Source organism: Vitis vinifera, chromosome 8 (genome assembly GCF_030704535.1).
Source record: "Vitis vinifera cultivar Pinot Noir 40024 chromosome 8, ASM3070453v1".
Classification (NCBI taxonomy): domain Eukaryota; kingdom Viridiplantae; phylum Streptophyta; class Magnoliopsida; order Vitales; family Vitaceae; genus Vitis; species Vitis vinifera.
The window spans coordinates 18429240-18448705 of record NC_081812.1 but is presented as its reverse complement, the minus strand read 5'-3'; the positions used below and the strand labels follow the sequence as shown (position 1 = coordinate 18448705).

Below are 19466 nucleotides of genomic sequence, written 5' to 3'. Positions count from 1 at the left end.
TGCTTTAAGATAAATATGTTTCTAACTGTGACATGGATGTATTAATTCATGTGAAATATGCTTGGCTTATCCAGACTCTGATTAGGAATTAAATCTTTGGCTATCACCATGTAGTTTATTTTGTATGTTACACTCATTTTTTTCATCTGACTGAAAAGAGGCCTATGGTACCTGGTGTTTTGATACCAGCGAGCTCTTGATTTATTGTCAGCATTTCTATTGCAGATGATTAGAATTTTATTGCAAAACTGTATTGGTCCGAGATCTTGATTGGCCACATGCATGTTAAAAGAGAAAGAACTGTGACACAGAGGAGAGAGAGAGAGAGAGAGAGAGAGAGAGAGAGAGAGATGTAGCAGGTTATATCATTATCTTTTGTATGTTAAACTAAAAAGCCGTTGAAGCTATGATCGACATAGAAAAAAGAGGAAGAGAGGCATATGCTAGTTCACTTCAGGTATGCTTTCTAACACAGGCTTCCACCCTCTACAGTTTCCATTACCATCAACATCAAGCTTATGAACCCCATTTCTGCCTTGTCCTCTTTGAAGCTGCGAAACCATATGATCAACTGAAACTCCTCCCTTTCTTAACATTTCCTTCAGCTCTTGCTTAGTGATGACCAGCCTGATCCTCACAACGCCAGTTCCTTGGTCAGCTTCCACCTGCGGATCTGAAAATCTTAGTGCCTTCTTCTCAACTTCAGGCGATGGCAATGGAACAGGAATAAGATAGTACAGCTGACCGCCAACCATCTCCATATCTTTCCTTAGATGCTGGATGACCGGAAGTGTGTCTGATATTGCACAGCCGGAAAATTCTGACAACACTTGCTGCACTTTCAGGGGCGTTTTGTATTCAAGGACTTTGCCGTCAGGTCTCATAATCTTGATAATCTTTTCTTGCTGGGCTAAGCAATTCCCCATGGATTTTTTGGTTGAATGCACACTGCCTAGTGAAAAGATATAAGTTTGAGCAGCGAAGGCTATTAGGAGAAAGGATGCATTGAATATTTAAGGAAAGGACTATTAGGATTACCCTTGCTATGTCTCAATATTTACTGAAAGTACCTTCTATATAACTCCCTTAATTTGGAACCTTACCTGTTTGTTTCTGTTGTTTTGTAGGCTGGCTTTATTTCACACCAGTGGTGACCTCGTCAGTGAGGTAATCATTTCCTTTTTGAAACTCAAAAGATTGACTCACTCCGAGTTGTTTGAGTCAAATGGTGATTACATTTGAGTTTAACAGCATCATTTCACATTTTATGAATCCCTTATCTTCCCTTTTGACTAGTTTATTGTCAATTCACCGAGTTAGCCCAATGATAGAACTCTTGTGACTCTGTTAGCGGTGTCATGTCCCATTCGACCAATTTCCCTTTATGCTAGAAGTGGAGTATCACCAGACCCCATTTTTACAGTGAAAGATCAGCAAACATCCAATAGGACCACAAAAACCATTGTTAGTGGTTGACCAGTGTGCTCCATGGATTGAGCTCTATAGTTGACTACATCAATGCAACATTGACTATCTGCTCAGTTTCTCATAGTAGTTAAATCAAAGATATTCTTAACATACCCCTAATGAGTTGTGTAGGCCATGAGAGCATGTTGATGCATGTTTGGATGCCACATTCAAATGCATTTTTCATGAAATTAACAGGACCATCCTACTTTGCATGCAGTTTTATGTGGAATTTGTTTTTTGGTTTGACTTTTTCTATTCAGTTAAAAGTAATCTATTGACATCAACCAACATGATTAAATTAAACTTATTGATAGCAAGTTCATTTTAGTTATATTGGTTAATATCAATCAGGTATTTTTAGCTAAATAGCAAAAATCAAATATTTTGACTTTTTCTATTAAGCTAAAAAACAAACATCACCTTAACCTCAAATGAAGTGTTCACGTACAGATTAGAAGTTATGAGCTAAGTTCATTCCTTATTAAATCTAGCGCAGTTAAAGTTAACGCTTCTGACCGGTGACCACTCAATTATGATCCATATTCATTTGGTTGAAGGCAAATGAAACAATGTGAACGTAGGCTACTTCCAAAGGATGTGCGATCCATATTCATTTAGTTGAAGGCAGATGAAACAATGTGAAGGTAGGCTACTTCCAAATGATGTGTCATGCTCATGTGTCGCTTGTGGTAGTGGGAACCGATAGTTGTAATTTTGGAACAAGAATGTGGGCATTTGATTGGAAGAGGAATTCATATGAGAGGGCATGAATACGACAGTGACCCACTTGAGACGAGGGCATGGATCATGGAGGGTTTTAGAGGGGGGTTGGGGCTTGAGTGCTTTCATCTTTGTGATGTTGTCAACACGCATGCTTCATCTCTGGGGGATTTGGATGATTTTACTAGTGGTGGTAGAAAAAAACATCCCACCATCCAGAATTTCCAAATAAGACAATTAAAAAATGGACAATGACTCTTAAGTCATCACGCTTATAGGGCACTTAGCCACTTCCCCATCCTATCCTGGTAGCACCCTTGAAATTTCGAACAAGTTGTGATTGAGGAAGTAGTGGGAGAAAAGAAGAACAAAAAAAGAAAAGAAAAATGAGGTAAAAAATTAAACATAAGCAACTTGTTATTCCCAGAAATTTCTGGGTTCTACCGCTAATGTTTCAGATAGTCTTCACGACATCCATGATTGAGAATTGTTGAATTGTTGAATTGTTTAGAATGATCCTATACTTCTTATGCGTTCTAAACTTCACTGCCCATGAGATGGAAGACCTAGTCTTCTTTTAGTGGAAACCCTTATTAAGTTAGAAAGCCGATAATAAATATTGTCCAATGGTTTAGAATACATTTGATACGCTTACATAGGAAATGGATTTAGTCATGGCAATCTTCATTACTGGAAATTGCTCTTCTTAATGGACTTAAAAGATAATCAAACAAGGTTGCTTTACCAACCAATGGACAGTGAAAGTGTCTTTCTTATGAAAGAAGATCATGATACTTAATTTTAGTCAGGTCCGTGGTGAACCATAATAGGCTGATTTTGTAGATGCTTTAAACACTCAAATGGATGGAAGATCTTTTTGCTAAAAGAAGGGATATAGATAAACGAACTCTAATCTTGTACTCAATGCTCTGAATGAAAAGTTATGGGAATTAAGTGGTGTAATTGTATATGTCAGCCTGATGAATGCACTTCCGTATCTAAATTTTAAAAAGAAGAAGGGATCACCCACAAGCCACTTTGATGCCAGTAGTGCATAGCTATTTCATGCTATCATCATGAACTTTATTTTGATTTATTACCTTCAATGAATGTCTCTATCTTCCACAAACAAAACCTGCCGTATCCATGCTCTTTCCACTAAAAAATTAGGCGCAGAAAATAGTGATGGAGTAAAGGGCATGCCCTGCAACATCTTCTCTAGAACAATACAAGATCCTCGTCATTGTCACCAATTCCCTTTCCAGATATATATATTATTTGGAGAGATCTTCTAAGCTTTTGTCAAAGAAATCGGTTGTCTTCCGTCACTCTGTGGGCACTGCCCTAGGGTGAGTCCCATTAGATATTCCACATTAACACAAATCAACATTCTCTGTGGATTGTTTCCTAAAAGATCCTGACGGAATAATCATGGGCCACTGCAATTAAGTCGCACGAACTTCATTTAAAATTTAAGTTTGTTAAACATGATTATTATATTAGGTGATGTTAGAAGATTAATTAATAACTTAATCTTAAAAGTAGGATTCCTTTCATCGAGTAAAGAGTCGTGCTGTTCATATCCCAAAAGCATTTTGCTTTCGGCTATTAAGGAACCCAGAATGGAAAAACAACCCTACAGTAAAAAATATGATATTCCATTCTCATTTTCAAAAGGTCTCAATCTTCTTTTGCCACACGTATTTGATTTTGCTTTCACCTAAAACATTCCCTTCCTTTTTGGAACTACGGAGCTTCTAGATTGGACCAGAAGGGGGGCCCATGGTCGGTTGACAAGGCTCAGCAGAGCTTGACGTTTGTGCTGATGCCAATGGTTGGACGGCCCCGTTACACTAGAATTTCACTTTGTTGGGCCTACACTATCCTTCCTTTGTCTGAATTGGAGACTTTTTGATAATGGGAAGTTGGGAGGTATTGAAATGAGACTTGAACTGCAGCATTGGCGAGTGGAAGAAGTGCACTTTTAGTATTCGTGGAGAGCAATGGTGGGTTTGTGCGGTGCCGCCTTCTCCAGAGATTCCCCTGTTGAAGTTGCAACTGTTTGATCACACTGCTTTTCCTTTCCCTGTCTTTTGATAATTTGATGAATGTCTTTTCAATCATTCCTGATATTTGAAAAGGACAGAGGGTTGTTCTAACAAGGCAGCCCAGCCTTTCTGGGTTGACCCGGAAACTTCAGAGTTAAGAGATGACGAAAATGAATGGACCCAAACAGGGTGTGACTTGATGATGCTGAGAGACACAAGCAGCAGAAAAAATGGAAAATGGCCAAGGCAGAAGTAGTTATCATTATGCTTTAAAGACAGGAATGGAGGTATTCGACATTGAGAAACTCAAAAGCTAGAAGTTAAACTTAAGAATGAGAATGTTGCTTTTGAGTTCAAATAGAATGACTGGTTTTGCTCTTCAAATACATTTTTGAGTTTAAGCATTCCTTTTTGGTGTGAATAAGTAATTACTTTTTAATAAAAATAAAATGTGAAAGTATTATAAAAAATAAATAAATAAAATAAAATAAATTGTAATCATACAATAAGAAATCATACAAGTAATTTGATTAGTCTCAGATACTTGCCTAAGTCTGCAGTGAGAGGAATCATACAATAATAAATCACATCGCCTGATTTATGGACGGTTACTCTTCTCTTAAGATCTCACATTTTGCGCTTACGGGACTGGCCCAGAAAGCATAAGAAAGGGAGTTGGGCTCATTGGCGGCCCAAATTTAAAACATGGACACTGTAATGTATAAGCCCGCGTGAGTTTGACACCCACTCCACTCCAAAGGGCTCTTAATGATAAGAAGAATGAAAATCAACAACGGACTCTTGGGAATACGGGTACTTAGTCCCTTAATTTATGTTTTTGTTAAACATTATTCTCTAAAATTCGTAAATCAATGATATTGTATATTTTATCCTTGGTATTAGGAAGAAAAATGATGGGTGATGTGGGCCCCTCACTGCAAGGTTGTCCCCTCAGTCGTCCACGTTTGCCACTGTTTGGAAGGAGGACCTAGGGTCGTGTGAATAGCCTGTCTATATCCAAAATGGAGACGAACATTCCTAAATGGCAATAATGAGAATGATGTCTAGCTAAGCTTTGAGCATTAAATCACATTCAAACATCGATTGTGCAATTGACACTAGCTGTGATCGATTGATGCAACCATTACAAGGTTAAATTCCACTAATTGTAACTTACCAAAGTAAAACAATCGTAACGCATCAACAATCAATGCCATAATAGTGCATAATTAAGTGCAATTAAGGTATTATTAAGACACTTGAAAATGCGTTACACGCAAGGATAAATGACTATGCATAACCCAAAAAGGGTATGCCGTTTTCTTTAAATAAAAAAAACTTTACTTGCTCAAATCAACTCTTTAACTTAAGCTTCGAAGAGACATGCTTGGACAACACGTTTGAACATCCCTTTTATGGAGGAAATATATTCGTCCACGTTTCAAGTGGTCTAGATGGGATTATGTCGTGACAGGTCCATCTATATCTTGGAATCTAGACAGATACCTCCTTTTGGATTGTGCACCAACATGTGAGTTTCTTCTAGTGATAATTGTACTAGTAGAAGCATTCATGGAGGCATTACCAAATTATCTATTAGGCATAAGAAATTTGTGGCCTAGTGGATAGCCATGCAATCTACAACATTTTTTTGTCTAACATGCCCTAGTAATTGCATGTTATGTTTAAATAATTTTAACTTGTAGATCCTTTTAAAACGGAACTTCCTCTGCAACTTTTTGCAAGGATGTTGGATTTCCAATGCTTCATGGTCTTTCTTCTTGAAATATGAAAGCATAAGTTTTGTGGATGGAAAAGATATGATGCATTAGCAATATTTGACTATGAACATGGGTATAGTATCACTCAAACAATATTAAAGCAAATGTTTTGTTGGTAGAAGACATAGGATCCATTAGCAAGACTTAACATGAACACAAGTACAATTGTTATTCAACCCCATTAGAAATTGCATAGTGGTTTTTGACTCAATATGAACATAAGTATAATTATTACATGGTCTAGTTTCTTTTTTAATACCCTTGAAAGATTTTCATGATTCCATATGTGGAAGTAGGATTGAAACTATACAAAATCCTATAAAGTTTATATAATCTTGATTTTGAGCAATTAAAATTATCATGCCTTAAAGATTATAGATTTATGACCCATTATTTGAGAAAAATCTTTCTCCAGTATCCAACCATAAACTTTCTAGTAGTATTTGCATAAATCACATTTGTTGTCGCTTTCAATAAAAGGACATTCACGATTCGAGAGGAAACCATATCATCACAATGTTGTTAATGGTTTAGACAAATCTCTATCAATGAAAAATACTTCTCTTGGGATTGTGACTTTTGAGCATGACCATACATAGAATAATACAAGTTTCTCAATTTCGAAGAAACCAAAATCATCTCTATGCTATTGAGGAATGAGGTTGACATTGATTCATATAATTATATTTTTTGAAAGAAGACTCAAGGATGATAATGAATAGTAATAATGATCGAACAAAATAAGATAAAAAGTTTTAGAATTTTTCTATTACCATGATAAAATAATATATCTGTGGACCCTGCATTTCGGCTCATGCGTTTCTCACTCGATGGCGAACTCAATTTTTATTTCGAAAAATTGATTTTTATTTGATTAAGAAAAATGGTCGCCACTTATTTTAATTTTTTTAAAAGGGAAAATAAAATAAGAAAGAAAAACCCTAAGTGTGACTCCTTATTTTTGGAAAAGGTGGTCTGTGAAAAACCGGATCGGGTTCGGGGGTCGGGTTACTTATCGGAAAGATACAGTAAAGACCGTAACACCCCTCTAAACCCCTAAAATGAGTCTCTATTAATAAAATGAAGCAATCATGACAATTGATTAATCGAGCATGGATACCAAATGAATATAACTCAAAACAAAATAACTGAATAAATATGAAAGGCAAAGGATGTACCTGAGTGATGAACCGGTTTACTTCAAGGAAAACAAATGTTAGCAATTAAACACAGAATAATCACATGCATGTCATAGAGTGGAATAAATCAATCGCGCGTGACAAACAAATCAATAAATAAATCAATCAAGCCCGATTGATCTTGCCTGAATTAATCTTGCGAATCCCATTATTTCGGAATTATGAAGACTCATCATTCTTGCTTGTGTAAAAAAATCAAAAGAAATAGAACATTATTTAAAAATCGGAGTGGAATTAAAGCTATTCAGAGAAAACTGGATTTTTGAGATTTATTTGGAAATTAGAGTCTCGAAAATTATTTGAAGATTGGAGTTTTGAAAATTAAATTTAAAAATTGAAATTTTGGATATTAAATTTGAAAGAAATTAGAAATTTGAAAATTGGAAATTAAGTTCAGAAATTGGAATTTTGAAGGATTGTTTAAAATGGAATTTCAAAATAAATAACTAAAATAATAATAATTAAATAGATTAATGTGAATGTTAGAATTTTGGAATTGTTTAAAATGAAATTTTAGAATAAATAAATAAAATAATAATAATTAAATAGATTAATGTGAATGCTGGAATTTTGGAATTAGCGGAAGTGGAAATTTTAATGAATTGTTAAAAAATGGAATTTTAGAATAAATAAATAAAATAATAATAATTAAATAAATTAATGTGAATATTGGAATTTTCGGAATTAAAATTGGAAGTCGAAAATTTTAATGAATTGTTTAAAATGGAATGAAAATAATGATTAAATAAATAAACGTGAATTTTGGAATTTTTGAAATCGAAAGTTTTAAAGAATAGATTAAAAATGGAATTTTAAAATAAATGATTGAAATATTAGTGGTTAAATAAATTAAAGTGAGTATGAGAATTTTCGGAATTTAATTCGGTAATCGGGAATTTTAAAGAATAGATTAAAAATGGAGTTTTAAAATAAATGAATAAAATATTTATGATTAAATAAATTAAAGCGAGTATGGGAATTTTCGGGATTAGAAATTAAATTTAAAAAAAAATGGAATTTTTGAAGATATGTTTAAAGATTGAATTTTAGAAAAAAACAAATAATAATGAAATAATGGTAATAGTGATCAAATAAATTAGTGTGAAAATCGGAATTTTGAAAATAGGAAATTAAATTCGGAAATCAAAACTTTGAAGAGTTGTTAAAAGATTGAATTAAAAAATAATAATAATAATAAATGGATGATTAGCATTAATACTAGAAAATAACCCATCAAAGCCCCCTCACGCAATACCATAAAACTAGTTTGACTAAAACAATCACGATAACCTGGTGATTCTTCAAGTAAAAATAAAAATAAAAACCTAGGAAACTAAAAAGAAAACCACTCAAGTACCCTTCACTGCAGTATGGTCAATGTGATAAAAATAAAACAAAAACAGAGAAGAGAACAAGAAAAAAAACGCCAGGTGTTTTTTTTAAAAAAAACTCTCCAAGCCTTATCAGTTTTGATTGCAGTAGCAGCAACCTGTCTTCGGATACGACCATGTTGGGATTTAACACGGAAATTAACATACAATAATCCAGATCATTGAATTCAAACTCATTTTTGATAATAAAATAATAATAAAATAATAAAAACATTAATTAATAAATAGATTACATACCGTTTGAAGAACACGCAATCATGAGAGATTTCCCTTCAGTTTATAGATCTTAAATCCTTGATCTCTTCTTCTCCTTATCAAACCTTAATACACAGAGTTATTTTTTTTCTGTAATTGATGGAAGAGAGCACTAACCGCACATGAAGGGGTTTCTGTATATATATCTTATTGATAGGAGAAGAGGGCCAAGAATACACGTTCAAAAACCGTTTTGAACGTGTCATTCAAATAACTGTTAATTATCTCAAATAATAATATTATAATTATTATAATTTACCCACTCCATCAATAGTAAATATCTTTATAACAGTTTAAAGATAGCGAGTCTTTTAATTGGCTAAATACTAAGTTAGTGGGCCACCCACTTAATGTGGAAATAACAGACCAGTCCAACCTCCTCCCCAGGTGGGGCATCACGACGAACAGTGCTGGCATGACCGATAGGCCAGTGGTTATCACCATTCAAAAAAAATAGAAACAGAGAAAAGAGAGCGAAGAAGAAGATAATGCCGCCAAATCCAAGCTCTAGTTTAATGGAGATCAACGAGCTTTCAAAAAAAAACTGGTGGGAGGGTCCAAATGGTCTCAACACACAAACGAGTAGCATAACAACCACGCAGCTCATACAAGGGAAAAACAGAGATCCAACGAATGAAAACGAGAAATAGGCATAACACATTAAATTATCAAAGCAAGCATCCTAATATCAGGAAGAGGTAAGGTACGACTGAAAATAAAACAAAACGAGACAAATGTAGAGAATCCTAAGGTGCGAAAAGATCAAACCTGCCTCTCTTATAATCTTTGAAAAGCTCCTCCCGTTTTTCTTTTTTTTCCTCCTTCAGATTTTTTTTTCTTCCCCCTCCCGCTCCCAACTTTTCCATCCTTTCTCTTTTTCTTTTCCTCCGAAAACCCCCTCCTCTCCTTGCTATCCTTTCCCTCCCCCGAAAGTCAGCACCTGTTGCGCTATTCACCACCTCAGCAGGTCAGGAGCTCCAACCACCACCATGGCTCCAGTCACCTGCTGCACTACGTGTCTCCAGCAGCTCACCTCAAGAAGTTGGTCCCCCTCTCCTCCTCTGCAAGAAGCTGTCGTCCATCCCGGGTGCAGCATGAGGGGTCTACAATATCCTATTTACATTTATAAATATAAAGGTTTAATGTCTATTACATTTATACATATGGAAGTCTAAGGTTTGTTTCTTCATTGAAGTCATGTTTGACTTCTTGAAAATTAAGCTCAAAAAAATGAAAAATATAATATCATAATAAGGGTACGTATAATATGTATAATATATATTTATATGATAACATAATATCATAATATAAATATCTTTAAAAAAGTACTATTATTATTTTTAATAATATATCTCAAAAATTTTAATTATAGAATTTTCCTTTTATGTTAATAAAAACTCCAAATCAATCAAGATTATTTATAAATTTAAAAAAAGTAATATTTTGATCAAATATATATTAAAAAAAAACATATTTCTAAAAAATAAAAATATAAAATAAAAATTAGAAACATTCTCAAATTAAACACAACCTACTATAAGTAGAAAATAAAAGTTGTTTGATTATGTTTTTTAAAATTTGTTTTTAAAACCTATTTTTTAAATTAAATAATAAAAAATAATTTTTAAAAACAAACAAAGTTGAGAAAATATGATTAAATGAACTCATTTTTTCTTTTGTTTTTAAAAATTAAAGGTTCGTTTGACCATGTTTTCTGAAACTTGTTTTTAAAAACTATTTTTTATTCCTTAATTTAAAAATGATTTTTAAAAACAAGTTTAATGAATAAGTTTATATTTTTCTTTTGTTTTTAAAACTAAGAGTTCATTTGAACATATTTTCTTAAACTTGTTTTTTTAAAACTAATTTTTTATTCTTTAATTTAAAAATAAGTTTTAAAAAATATGATTCAAAGTACCCACATTTTTCTTTTGGTTTTAAAAATGAGTGAAAACAACTCCTACTATTTCACTTAGTTTTTAAATCACGTTACTAAACAAACTCTAAACAACTCCTTATTGCTATTTAAAAATTATTTTTTATTTCATTTATTTTTAAAAATTATTTTCAAATAACCGGTAAACAGTATTAAAAAAATTTAATAACAGTTTTATGTTGGAAATTTGTTTTTAAAACACATGGCAAACAGGTTTTAATATTCACTAATATCCTTTGGAATATCATACAACAAAAATGGGAATTATTTTTAACGGCTAACTTCCCATCTTTCCGTACCGCATCGATAATCCAAAATTTATTTTTTGCAGATATTTTCAATACTTGGCTCTCAGCTCGAACCACCGATATCCAGGGCTGCTACCACCGGAAAAACATGGCGGGAGTGCTCAATTTCTCATCATCTCCACTATTCCGGCCACTCTCTCGTCCTAGAGTTCCAAATACCAGAGTGTCCATTAAGGCGTCGTCAGAATTCTCAGAGAAGCCTCTGCCTTCCACTTCGGTGAGTACCAAAGAAGATCCAAAATTGGGGTTTAATCCTCCGTCCAATTTCAAGCCGCCGGAGCCGAAGCCGTTTTCGATCAGGCCCGATAAAGTTTTTGACATTTTGGGAGCTTCTCTTGCTTTGATACTTCGGCTTGGGACGGGTGTTTTTGTTTCCGGGTATGGAGTTTTCTTTCTGATTGTTTTGGTGTAGTTTACCCTCTGTTTGAGTTCTGGGAAACTGGAGGACAAAGAAAAGGAAATAAAAATAATTTTTATTTGTTCATAATGTAAGACTATCTTCCCAATTCCTGGGGAGTCTAACCTTATTCTAAACTAATACTTCCAATACAACCTAAGAAAATTATGGTCTGATAATCAGATGTTTACTTGGTTGATACATTCTTATAGCACCATCTGCTTAATTGATGAGATGAGAGAAGAATTTGTACTATGCTTTTTTTTTTTTTTTTCAAATCTAATGGTGGGCAGTTGCAGGGTTTCTGGATTTTCTTGAATTTTACCTTGTACTTTGGCAGGTATTCTGCATCTTTTGTATCCGAAAGTGAGATTCCACCTGACGAGTATATTCTAGAAATTGCTGGTACTGATCTGATTTTTTTATTATTTCTGCTATTCCAACTTGTGCAAATTGTCTGTTTATCATTTCTTAAATGGGCAGTAGAAGCGTACAAATGGAAATATATTTTGATGGTTAAGAGTCTGTTCAATCTGTGACTGCTTAATCTGCGCATGGAACCAGCATTGCTAGTTTGTTATTCAAAGAATAATACCCTGACAATTAAACAATTGCTTGCAAGTATTTTTATCTTACCTTATAACATAAAATCTGATATCTCTAACATTAGCATCTTACAAGTTTCTCCAGATTCCTATCTGAATAGGGATTTTTTTATCTTCTTGCTGCACATATTCCTGATGATTTCAATATTATGAAATATTTTTATGCAGTTTCCAAAAGGAACCTTTTTTTGTTCTAGTGAAAAATGTAACATAAAAAATTGCAATTTCTCCTCTTGAAGTGTTAAAACATAATTCTATGGCTTTGTTTGTACATTCAATTTTTTGGTTAATTTCCAGGTTATCTTCTGAAAGAAGTTATGTTATTTAACCTCCACATGTATATATATATATATATATATATATATATATATATATATATATATATTTGAATTAGTTCATTTTTATATTTTTATTATATGTTGATCTGTGAGTTTATGGTTACACTCTATTATCTAGGTTTCAAGGTGAAAGAGACTTCAAAAGTGGGCCCTCGACCAGAGAAACCAATTGAGATATATGAATTTGAAAGGTACTTCATTTTCCAATTCAATTTGTTTGATTTTGGCTTTAGTAGTCATTAATGGATATGATGCTTACTCCGAACTCTAAGTTGTCATATCTATTTCTTCTTTTCCTCACTAGTAATTTTCACTTGGCATTGTGATGAATTAAGACTGAATGAATATGTTGATTTCTCTGGATATGGATTTTCATGGATCACGTGGAAACCTCAGCTGTCCATTTTGTCGGAAGGTAAAAAATCAACCTGAATGGGTTCTTTTTATTTATAAAGGATATGTCTAGGCTTGTAAAGCATTTGGTTGCATGTTTGTCCTATGTTTTATCTTGAGATATGCATGAGATGCCTAGAGAAGATCTATTGCACCATACACATGACTTTCTTATCTTATTGATCTGAAATGTTCCAACCTCAGTGTAACTCTCAGATGATTTTACAGTAACATATGGTTCAATGAACATGCCCCAAATAATCAGGACAATTTCAGGCATGCATGTTTAGCTCTTGATGCTAAACTTTGTCTTCCTAAGATTAGAATGGTGTTGAGGGTGCTTCATTAAGGAGATGGAGAACTGCTAAGATCTTAGGATTTTGGTTGGCCATGAGTTTGATCAATTGCAAGCTTAATTGGACAATAGGCCCAGGCCCATCACACACATCTTCATGAATGATTGCACTTTTACTGACATATTGCTTTGTTAAATTAAATGCATTCTTTAGTGTGGACTAACATTTCTGAGTGTGTACAGGTTAGGGAAATTGTAGCAGTGCTGGATCTTGATGTTCTGTTTTATCCGTGCCCAAGAAATGGTCCAAATTTCCGTCCCAAGGTTGCTCAGATGGGTGGAAAACAGCAGTTCCCTTACATGGTTTGATAACATTCCTATGTTTCGTTTCAATTACAATCCCTGCTGCAAATTAAGAAAAATCATGAGTCATGGCTGTTATAGTGGGAAGAAAAAGTACATTGTTGTCTTCATATAGTGTTTGGGAAAGACCCCCCCTGCAAAAGTGAAAAAAAGGGCCTCTCTCATTAAATCCCCAAACAAAATATGTTTCACTTCTTTCATCAGTGTACATCTTTGCTCCTTCTTAATGTTGGTCCCTAAAGGTGGTGAAGTTTGACCTACGATTAGATATTGGGTGTTGGTTTGAGATGTTCTGGTTTCAGAAGCTCCTTTCTTCCCAATATGCATAAATAAACAATTAGAAGGAACCTGGTTAAAAGTTTGATGGATTAGTATGGAAATTGTTAATAGGCATTTAGAACTATCTAAAGATAGGGTTTAAATTAATGAACATCAGCGAACCCTCATTCAAGGAAGTTGCCATGACACAATCAATTCAACTGTGGGCTGATCCAATATGAATTGAAACTGCTTCTAAACGGTTCCCTAGCACTTTGATGGTATCACATTTCACACTGTAATGGTCTGATAACAACTTAATTTCCTAAACTAACACCAGCAGCAAAAAGTCACTGTTTATAATGGCATCTTGAGTATAAAGACAGACCATGTGGATATGCCAAATTCTTGTTGACCATAATACCACAACTCTGGATCTATTTGAGTAGTACATATCATTCAATTCAGTTTTCTTTACTGGGTAAGTCTCACAAGCACGAAATATAACCTCAATTTTTTCGTGAAAGTGCTGATACTAAGCCACAGCCCACAGGGATTTGTTCTATGGTGTTATTTGGTCCAAGGTAGTTAACTTAATATCCCTTCTAAAAATATTTAAGAGAAAGCTAACATAGATGCAACTCTTGTAGTTTATTGGCTCTTATTTATGACTTCTTGCTTTTAATGTTTTAGAAGTTGGCCCAGGTTAGTTACCTAGAAACCATACCCCCAGGCAATTTGATTCGGTCTTTGAGTTGGATTGCACTGAAAACTATAAAACCATATCAATCCTGATGATTAATCAACTGTGGTGTTTAACCTAGCTGGTTGATATTCAATAGAGCTGTGTAAGTTGACAATGCAAGTGGGGAAGGTGATGAATGGGTATCAAAAATTGTAAAGATAAGGTGGAGACAGTGAAGTGTGGTACCCTGTTGGTATGTCAGTTCAAAATGCGGCTTGATGTGCCCTATTTTCTGGGTTGAGATCACTGCAACCAAAAAAATTGCCATTTCAGTCTGCTGAGTTCTTGATTTTTATCTTGGAACTCTAGAATGCTGTACCCTGTTTTGTCCTAATTAAGGCCACTGGAGCCTTATATCTGGCCAACTGACAGCCCACATCACTTTTATACTTCTATTTTAAATTTTAGTTTTTTAGTATCATAATTTGCATCTCTTAAAACATCAAGCCTTTGGATTAAAGCTTATTATGCACAAGGGGTGCGTCCAAACAGGTGCTAAGCTTCAAAATTTTGTTTCTAAGTGCAGGTGGATCCAAACACAGGAGTTGCAATGTATGAATCGGATGACATAATTAAGTATTTGGTTGGGAAATATGGTATACCTCATTACACCAATCTAGTTTCGGTGGATTTGTTTCAGGCAGTTGATTGTTTTCTCATCAGTTAATCATCAATAAATTGCACATCTATGACAGAGGAAGATAACAAAATTCTACATTATTGGATTGAGAGAATTCCACTTTGGTATAAATAAGACTCACTGCTAATGAAAAGTCCCTTACTATGGCTTTCTTTGGATTTAGATGATGGTTTTTCTCATTAGACGTTTAAATGATTTTTAATTTGCATTTTTGACATCTCCTTGTGCATTGTGCTCTTCTTACTGTGTTCCACAATGGTATTAATTATATTCCATTTATCTCTTTTCTATAGGTGATGGAAATGTCCCTTTTATGTTGTCACTTGGTCTACTAACGGTTAGTGGTCAACTCTGTATGCCAATCTGTGGAAAGTGGATTTTGGAAAGTTTATTGTTTTTTGTATTCTGACTCATTCTATTGTAGACTTTGACAGAAGGTTTTGCTATGATTGGTCGCATGGGGAAGGTCAGATGGTTTTTCTTAATTTGTACATTTATATCTATATTTATGCTTTATAGAAGTCCTTCTTTCCTCAAATTACCTTATTTTATAACTTATATCCCCTCATATCCTGGCTATAATTTCTCTAAATATTTCACTGATTAAAAGCATATTGTTTATTTCTTTTACAATTTGATATATTCAAGGCTTTTCATGCAATCCACCTATTGCTATTCCCACATAACCAAACTTTTCTTGTTCTCATCCTATCAATAACCTCTCTAATTCTCACCTATTAAAAATATATCATTAATTTGTTCTATTATTTCATAAACAAACCCGCCTGTTGATCCCTTACCACCCACCATTTTCATTTCCTCCTTTACCTATTGAAAAATGGCAACAATATCACTTATGTTTAAAATTATAAATGTCTCAAATGTTTGTAGACTTTCTTTTACCCAAAAAACCATATTGCATGAATTATTCTCATCCATATCCAACATCTAATTTTATTGCATTGGTCATCTCCTCCTCAAATCTTTCTTAAAGGTGAGATAGTGGTAAATATGTTATAATACAAGTTTGCTTCATATTACATGAATGATTACCATTTTATCCTTGTTAAAAAAAATGAGATATTAACATTATTAATAATAAGTATGTAATGGTAACAAAGAGATATTAACATGATTGATAAGTATGTAATGATTACCTTTTTCTTCTTCTTCTTCTTCTTCCCTTTCTGTTTTTTTTTTTTTTGTTTTGTTTTGCTTTCTGTTCTTTGATTTTATTTTTTGATTAATTTTTTAATTTCGATTCTTTTGTTATGGTAAATTTGATTAATAACTTTTACCATATCTCCCTATTCTAAATGAGATTATTTTATCTTTGTGAATTTGACGTAAGATGATTTAAATTTGGTGATTTTGCTTAATTTTGACACTTATTGTGTAGGTTTGATAATTTGGTAATTTTCTTTAATTTTGATGTAAGATTATTTAATCTTGATGGATAAGTGAGGGAGGACAAACACGCACTAGTATAAACAAAAATCTATTCAAGAAACGATTATTTATACATTAACTTTGTTTCAGTAAATGCTATAATTTGGAAACTAAATGTTCTCTTCTGAGCTACTGGTATGATTATGACTTCTTTTCAAGTTGTTCTTAAATTATTTTTTAGAGAGTTTAAAAGATGTTTGCTTATGGTAAAAAATTGTCAAAAAAAAAAGATCAATTTTTAAAAATAATTATTAAAATTCTCTTTTGCTTATTCAGTTATTCTCTTTATTTCTATTTTTTTCTTTTAGAAAAATTTAATAAAGCCTTGTCAAGATAACATAAAAACGAGGCTGAATAATTAAAGCTTAAGAAAATTGGTTTGAACCATCCTTAGTAAAAGTTTTATATTAAATTTTGAATTCAGTCCAGTGGAGTTTTCATTTGCTTATCGATAATGTTGATATAACGTACGGATTTACTAGTTTTTCTAAAATTTTTGAGGACAAACCTTTGAAAATATGTCATTGATATGTATTTTTTGGGCAAGTATTTCTGCTAATGAAATTAAGTCAAGGCTTATGTGGAGGTATTGAAGTTTACTGCATTAAAAAATGTTATGGTATACAGACTCACCTCGAACCATCTAATATTGCCACTTCTGCAGGGGAGCTCTTATACACCGTCAAAGCTACCACCCAAACCACTTGAACTATGGGCATATGAGGTTAGTAGAGGACCAATCATATTTGAAATTTGTAGATTAATGCATATGGCTAGTTGTGGAGGTGCTAAATTAAGATGCAAGGCTTTGATTTCTTGGCCTTGCCTGGTTTATTGTGAAATAAGTAGCTAGCATTCTTGGCATTTGTTATGAAGTTTCCCATCTTCATTCTCAGGCTTCTCCATTCTGCAAAGTTGTACGAGAAGTGATTGTTGAGCTAGAGTTACCACACATACTGCGCAGGTAAAGTCTAGATGTGGTCCTTTGAACTGGCTAGATTCCTCACAATATTCTTGTTTCTGAGTTATTTGCAAGCTTATGTTCTACTGCATTCTTTAACTGCTGCTGCTTTTTTTTTTTTTCTATAATTATAAATTAGTGCAGTATTGCCATTGATTTGACCAAAGGAAATTGAAACAAATATTCTTGTAACGATTTCAAAGCTAATTCAAAATCAATATTAATACACATACAGAAGAGAAGAAAAAATGTGCTTCAGTCTTCGTTCCAGTGGCAAGGGGTTGGTTGGGGTAGGGATGCTAGAGGTTCCAGGTTCGATTCCATTCCTGAACTAGCCAAACATTGGAATTATCAGACGGAATAAAACTTTGTATGAATCTATTGGGATTACGTCATGCATTACTGGCTCCAGATTCAAAGTTTCTTACGCTTTATATCCATTTAATTTTGGTTTCACTTTGGAGACTAAGAATTGAAGATGGTCCAAAAAAGTTATTTTGTTCTTGAATGAGTTGAATCCAGAGTTGTATCTGCCATAGGTTGCAAGCCTATGGTTTTTGTGGAAGTAGAAATAGGGTAGATGAGAGTCTCATGAATTAAGGATGTAACATTGTGGGGAAGTGGCCATGTTCATCAAACAGTTTGAATTTAGTGGGAAGGAAGTGAACCCAAAAAAAGGGAAAAGGGAAAAGGAAAAAAAGAATTTTCGAATGTGTTTTAGTTGGCCTAAGAAGCTGAAAATCTTGATGATGTTTCAGAAACACTATGGAAATTAGATACAAAGTTAGAAATGCACAGCAAGTATTTCCACTGACCTTTTTTTTTTTGTGGTTTTTCCTCTATTTCTTAGCTCTAGAGACGCATTTAATTATTTTGATATCTTTAGGTATTTATCTTTTTCTGTACTGAGGCTCTATTCAAATACTATGGTTATGCAGTTGTGCCCGTGGCAGCCCAAAACGTCAACTACTGTATCAGAAAGCTAGACATTTTCAGGTATCCTCCTTTTTGTTCTGTGACAATTATTCTCATCTATGGCATTTTTTTCATTTATTGTGTCATATGGCATAGAATGGTAAAAGATTGTTTTAACTCCTACTATGGTTGACAGGCACCTTATTTAGAAGATCCAAACACTGGAGTGAAAATGTTTGAAAGTGCAGAAATTGTGGAATATCTAAAAGCAACATATGCTCTTCAATAAGCAAAAATTTCAAGAAGTGTTCAAGGCCTTTATGCTTTTGTATATTATCTGCATTCTGTTTTGTTTGTAGCGTCTGAACTTTGTTGTCATATCTAAAATGCCTCTACATATGTACCCATCATATCATCTTGTATTTCAATTATAATGGAATGGAGGTGCTCTAACTTGGTGCTGGGTCTGCCAGGGAAATGGGTGCATCTCATGACATCGTAACATTTTTATTTTTTCATTAATGTCAATGTAGGAGTTTTCGCTTTGATGCCTTCAGCTGATTTGGGGGACATTTCCCCCCTATTTTTTAGTGTTGGACCAGATTCAATAGGTGTATTTCTCCAAATGTTTGCGTTTCTAGTTGCCCACCCACACTTCCCCTTTCCATACACTCTTCCTTTGTTGCTGATTAGTGTTCAAAACAGTGAAGAATCTTTGTTCAACACTCATTTGGAGTCTAAAAATTAGGAGCTCTCCAATGACTTAGCTTGTGATAGGATGTGGTGCCCTTCACATGCAGACAAGATTGAGGCCAGGCTGGTTTGTCGACTAAACGACTGGGATAATGTACACTAGTATGATTGGTTACTATATTTTAGTAACCTACACAGGAAAGGGAAAAATTAAAGCCATAGTACCCTGGCCCCTTTCTCCTCTCCTCCATGTAATTATTCAAAATTTTCTAAAGCAGCTGCATTATTGATAGAAATTTGCTTGAA

At 33.7% G+C, this 19466-nt stretch overlaps 2 protein-coding genes across 2 annotated transcripts; one reads left to right on the top strand and one right to left on the bottom strand.

The window, feature by feature from the left end:
- Positions 1 to 351: 351 nt before the first annotated feature.
- Positions 352 to 1094, bottom strand: LOC100254636 (uncharacterized). The gene has a single exon (XM_002282497.5). It carries the CDS (start codon positions 924 to 926, stop codon positions 444 to 446), a length of 483 nt encoding a protein of 160 aa, XP_002282533.1. The 5' UTR covers positions 927 to 1094; the 3' UTR covers positions 352 to 443.
- A 9959-nt stretch (positions 1095 to 11053) lies between these two features.
- LOC100261348 (uncharacterized) lies at positions 11054 to 19019 on the top strand. The gene is made up of 12 exons (XM_002282484.5): positions 11054 to 11486; positions 11846 to 11910; positions 12567 to 12639; positions 12845 to 12863; positions 13380 to 13499; positions 15029 to 15098; positions 15436 to 15479; positions 15567 to 15608; positions 17256 to 17315; positions 17488 to 17555; positions 18491 to 18548; positions 18664 to 19019. Exons 1-12 carry the CDS (start codon positions 11197 to 11199, stop codon positions 18754 to 18756), a joined length of 1002 nt encoding a protein of 333 aa, XP_002282520.1. The 5' UTR covers positions 11054 to 11196; the 3' UTR covers positions 18757 to 19019.
- Positions 19020 to 19466: the final 447 nt, after the last annotated feature.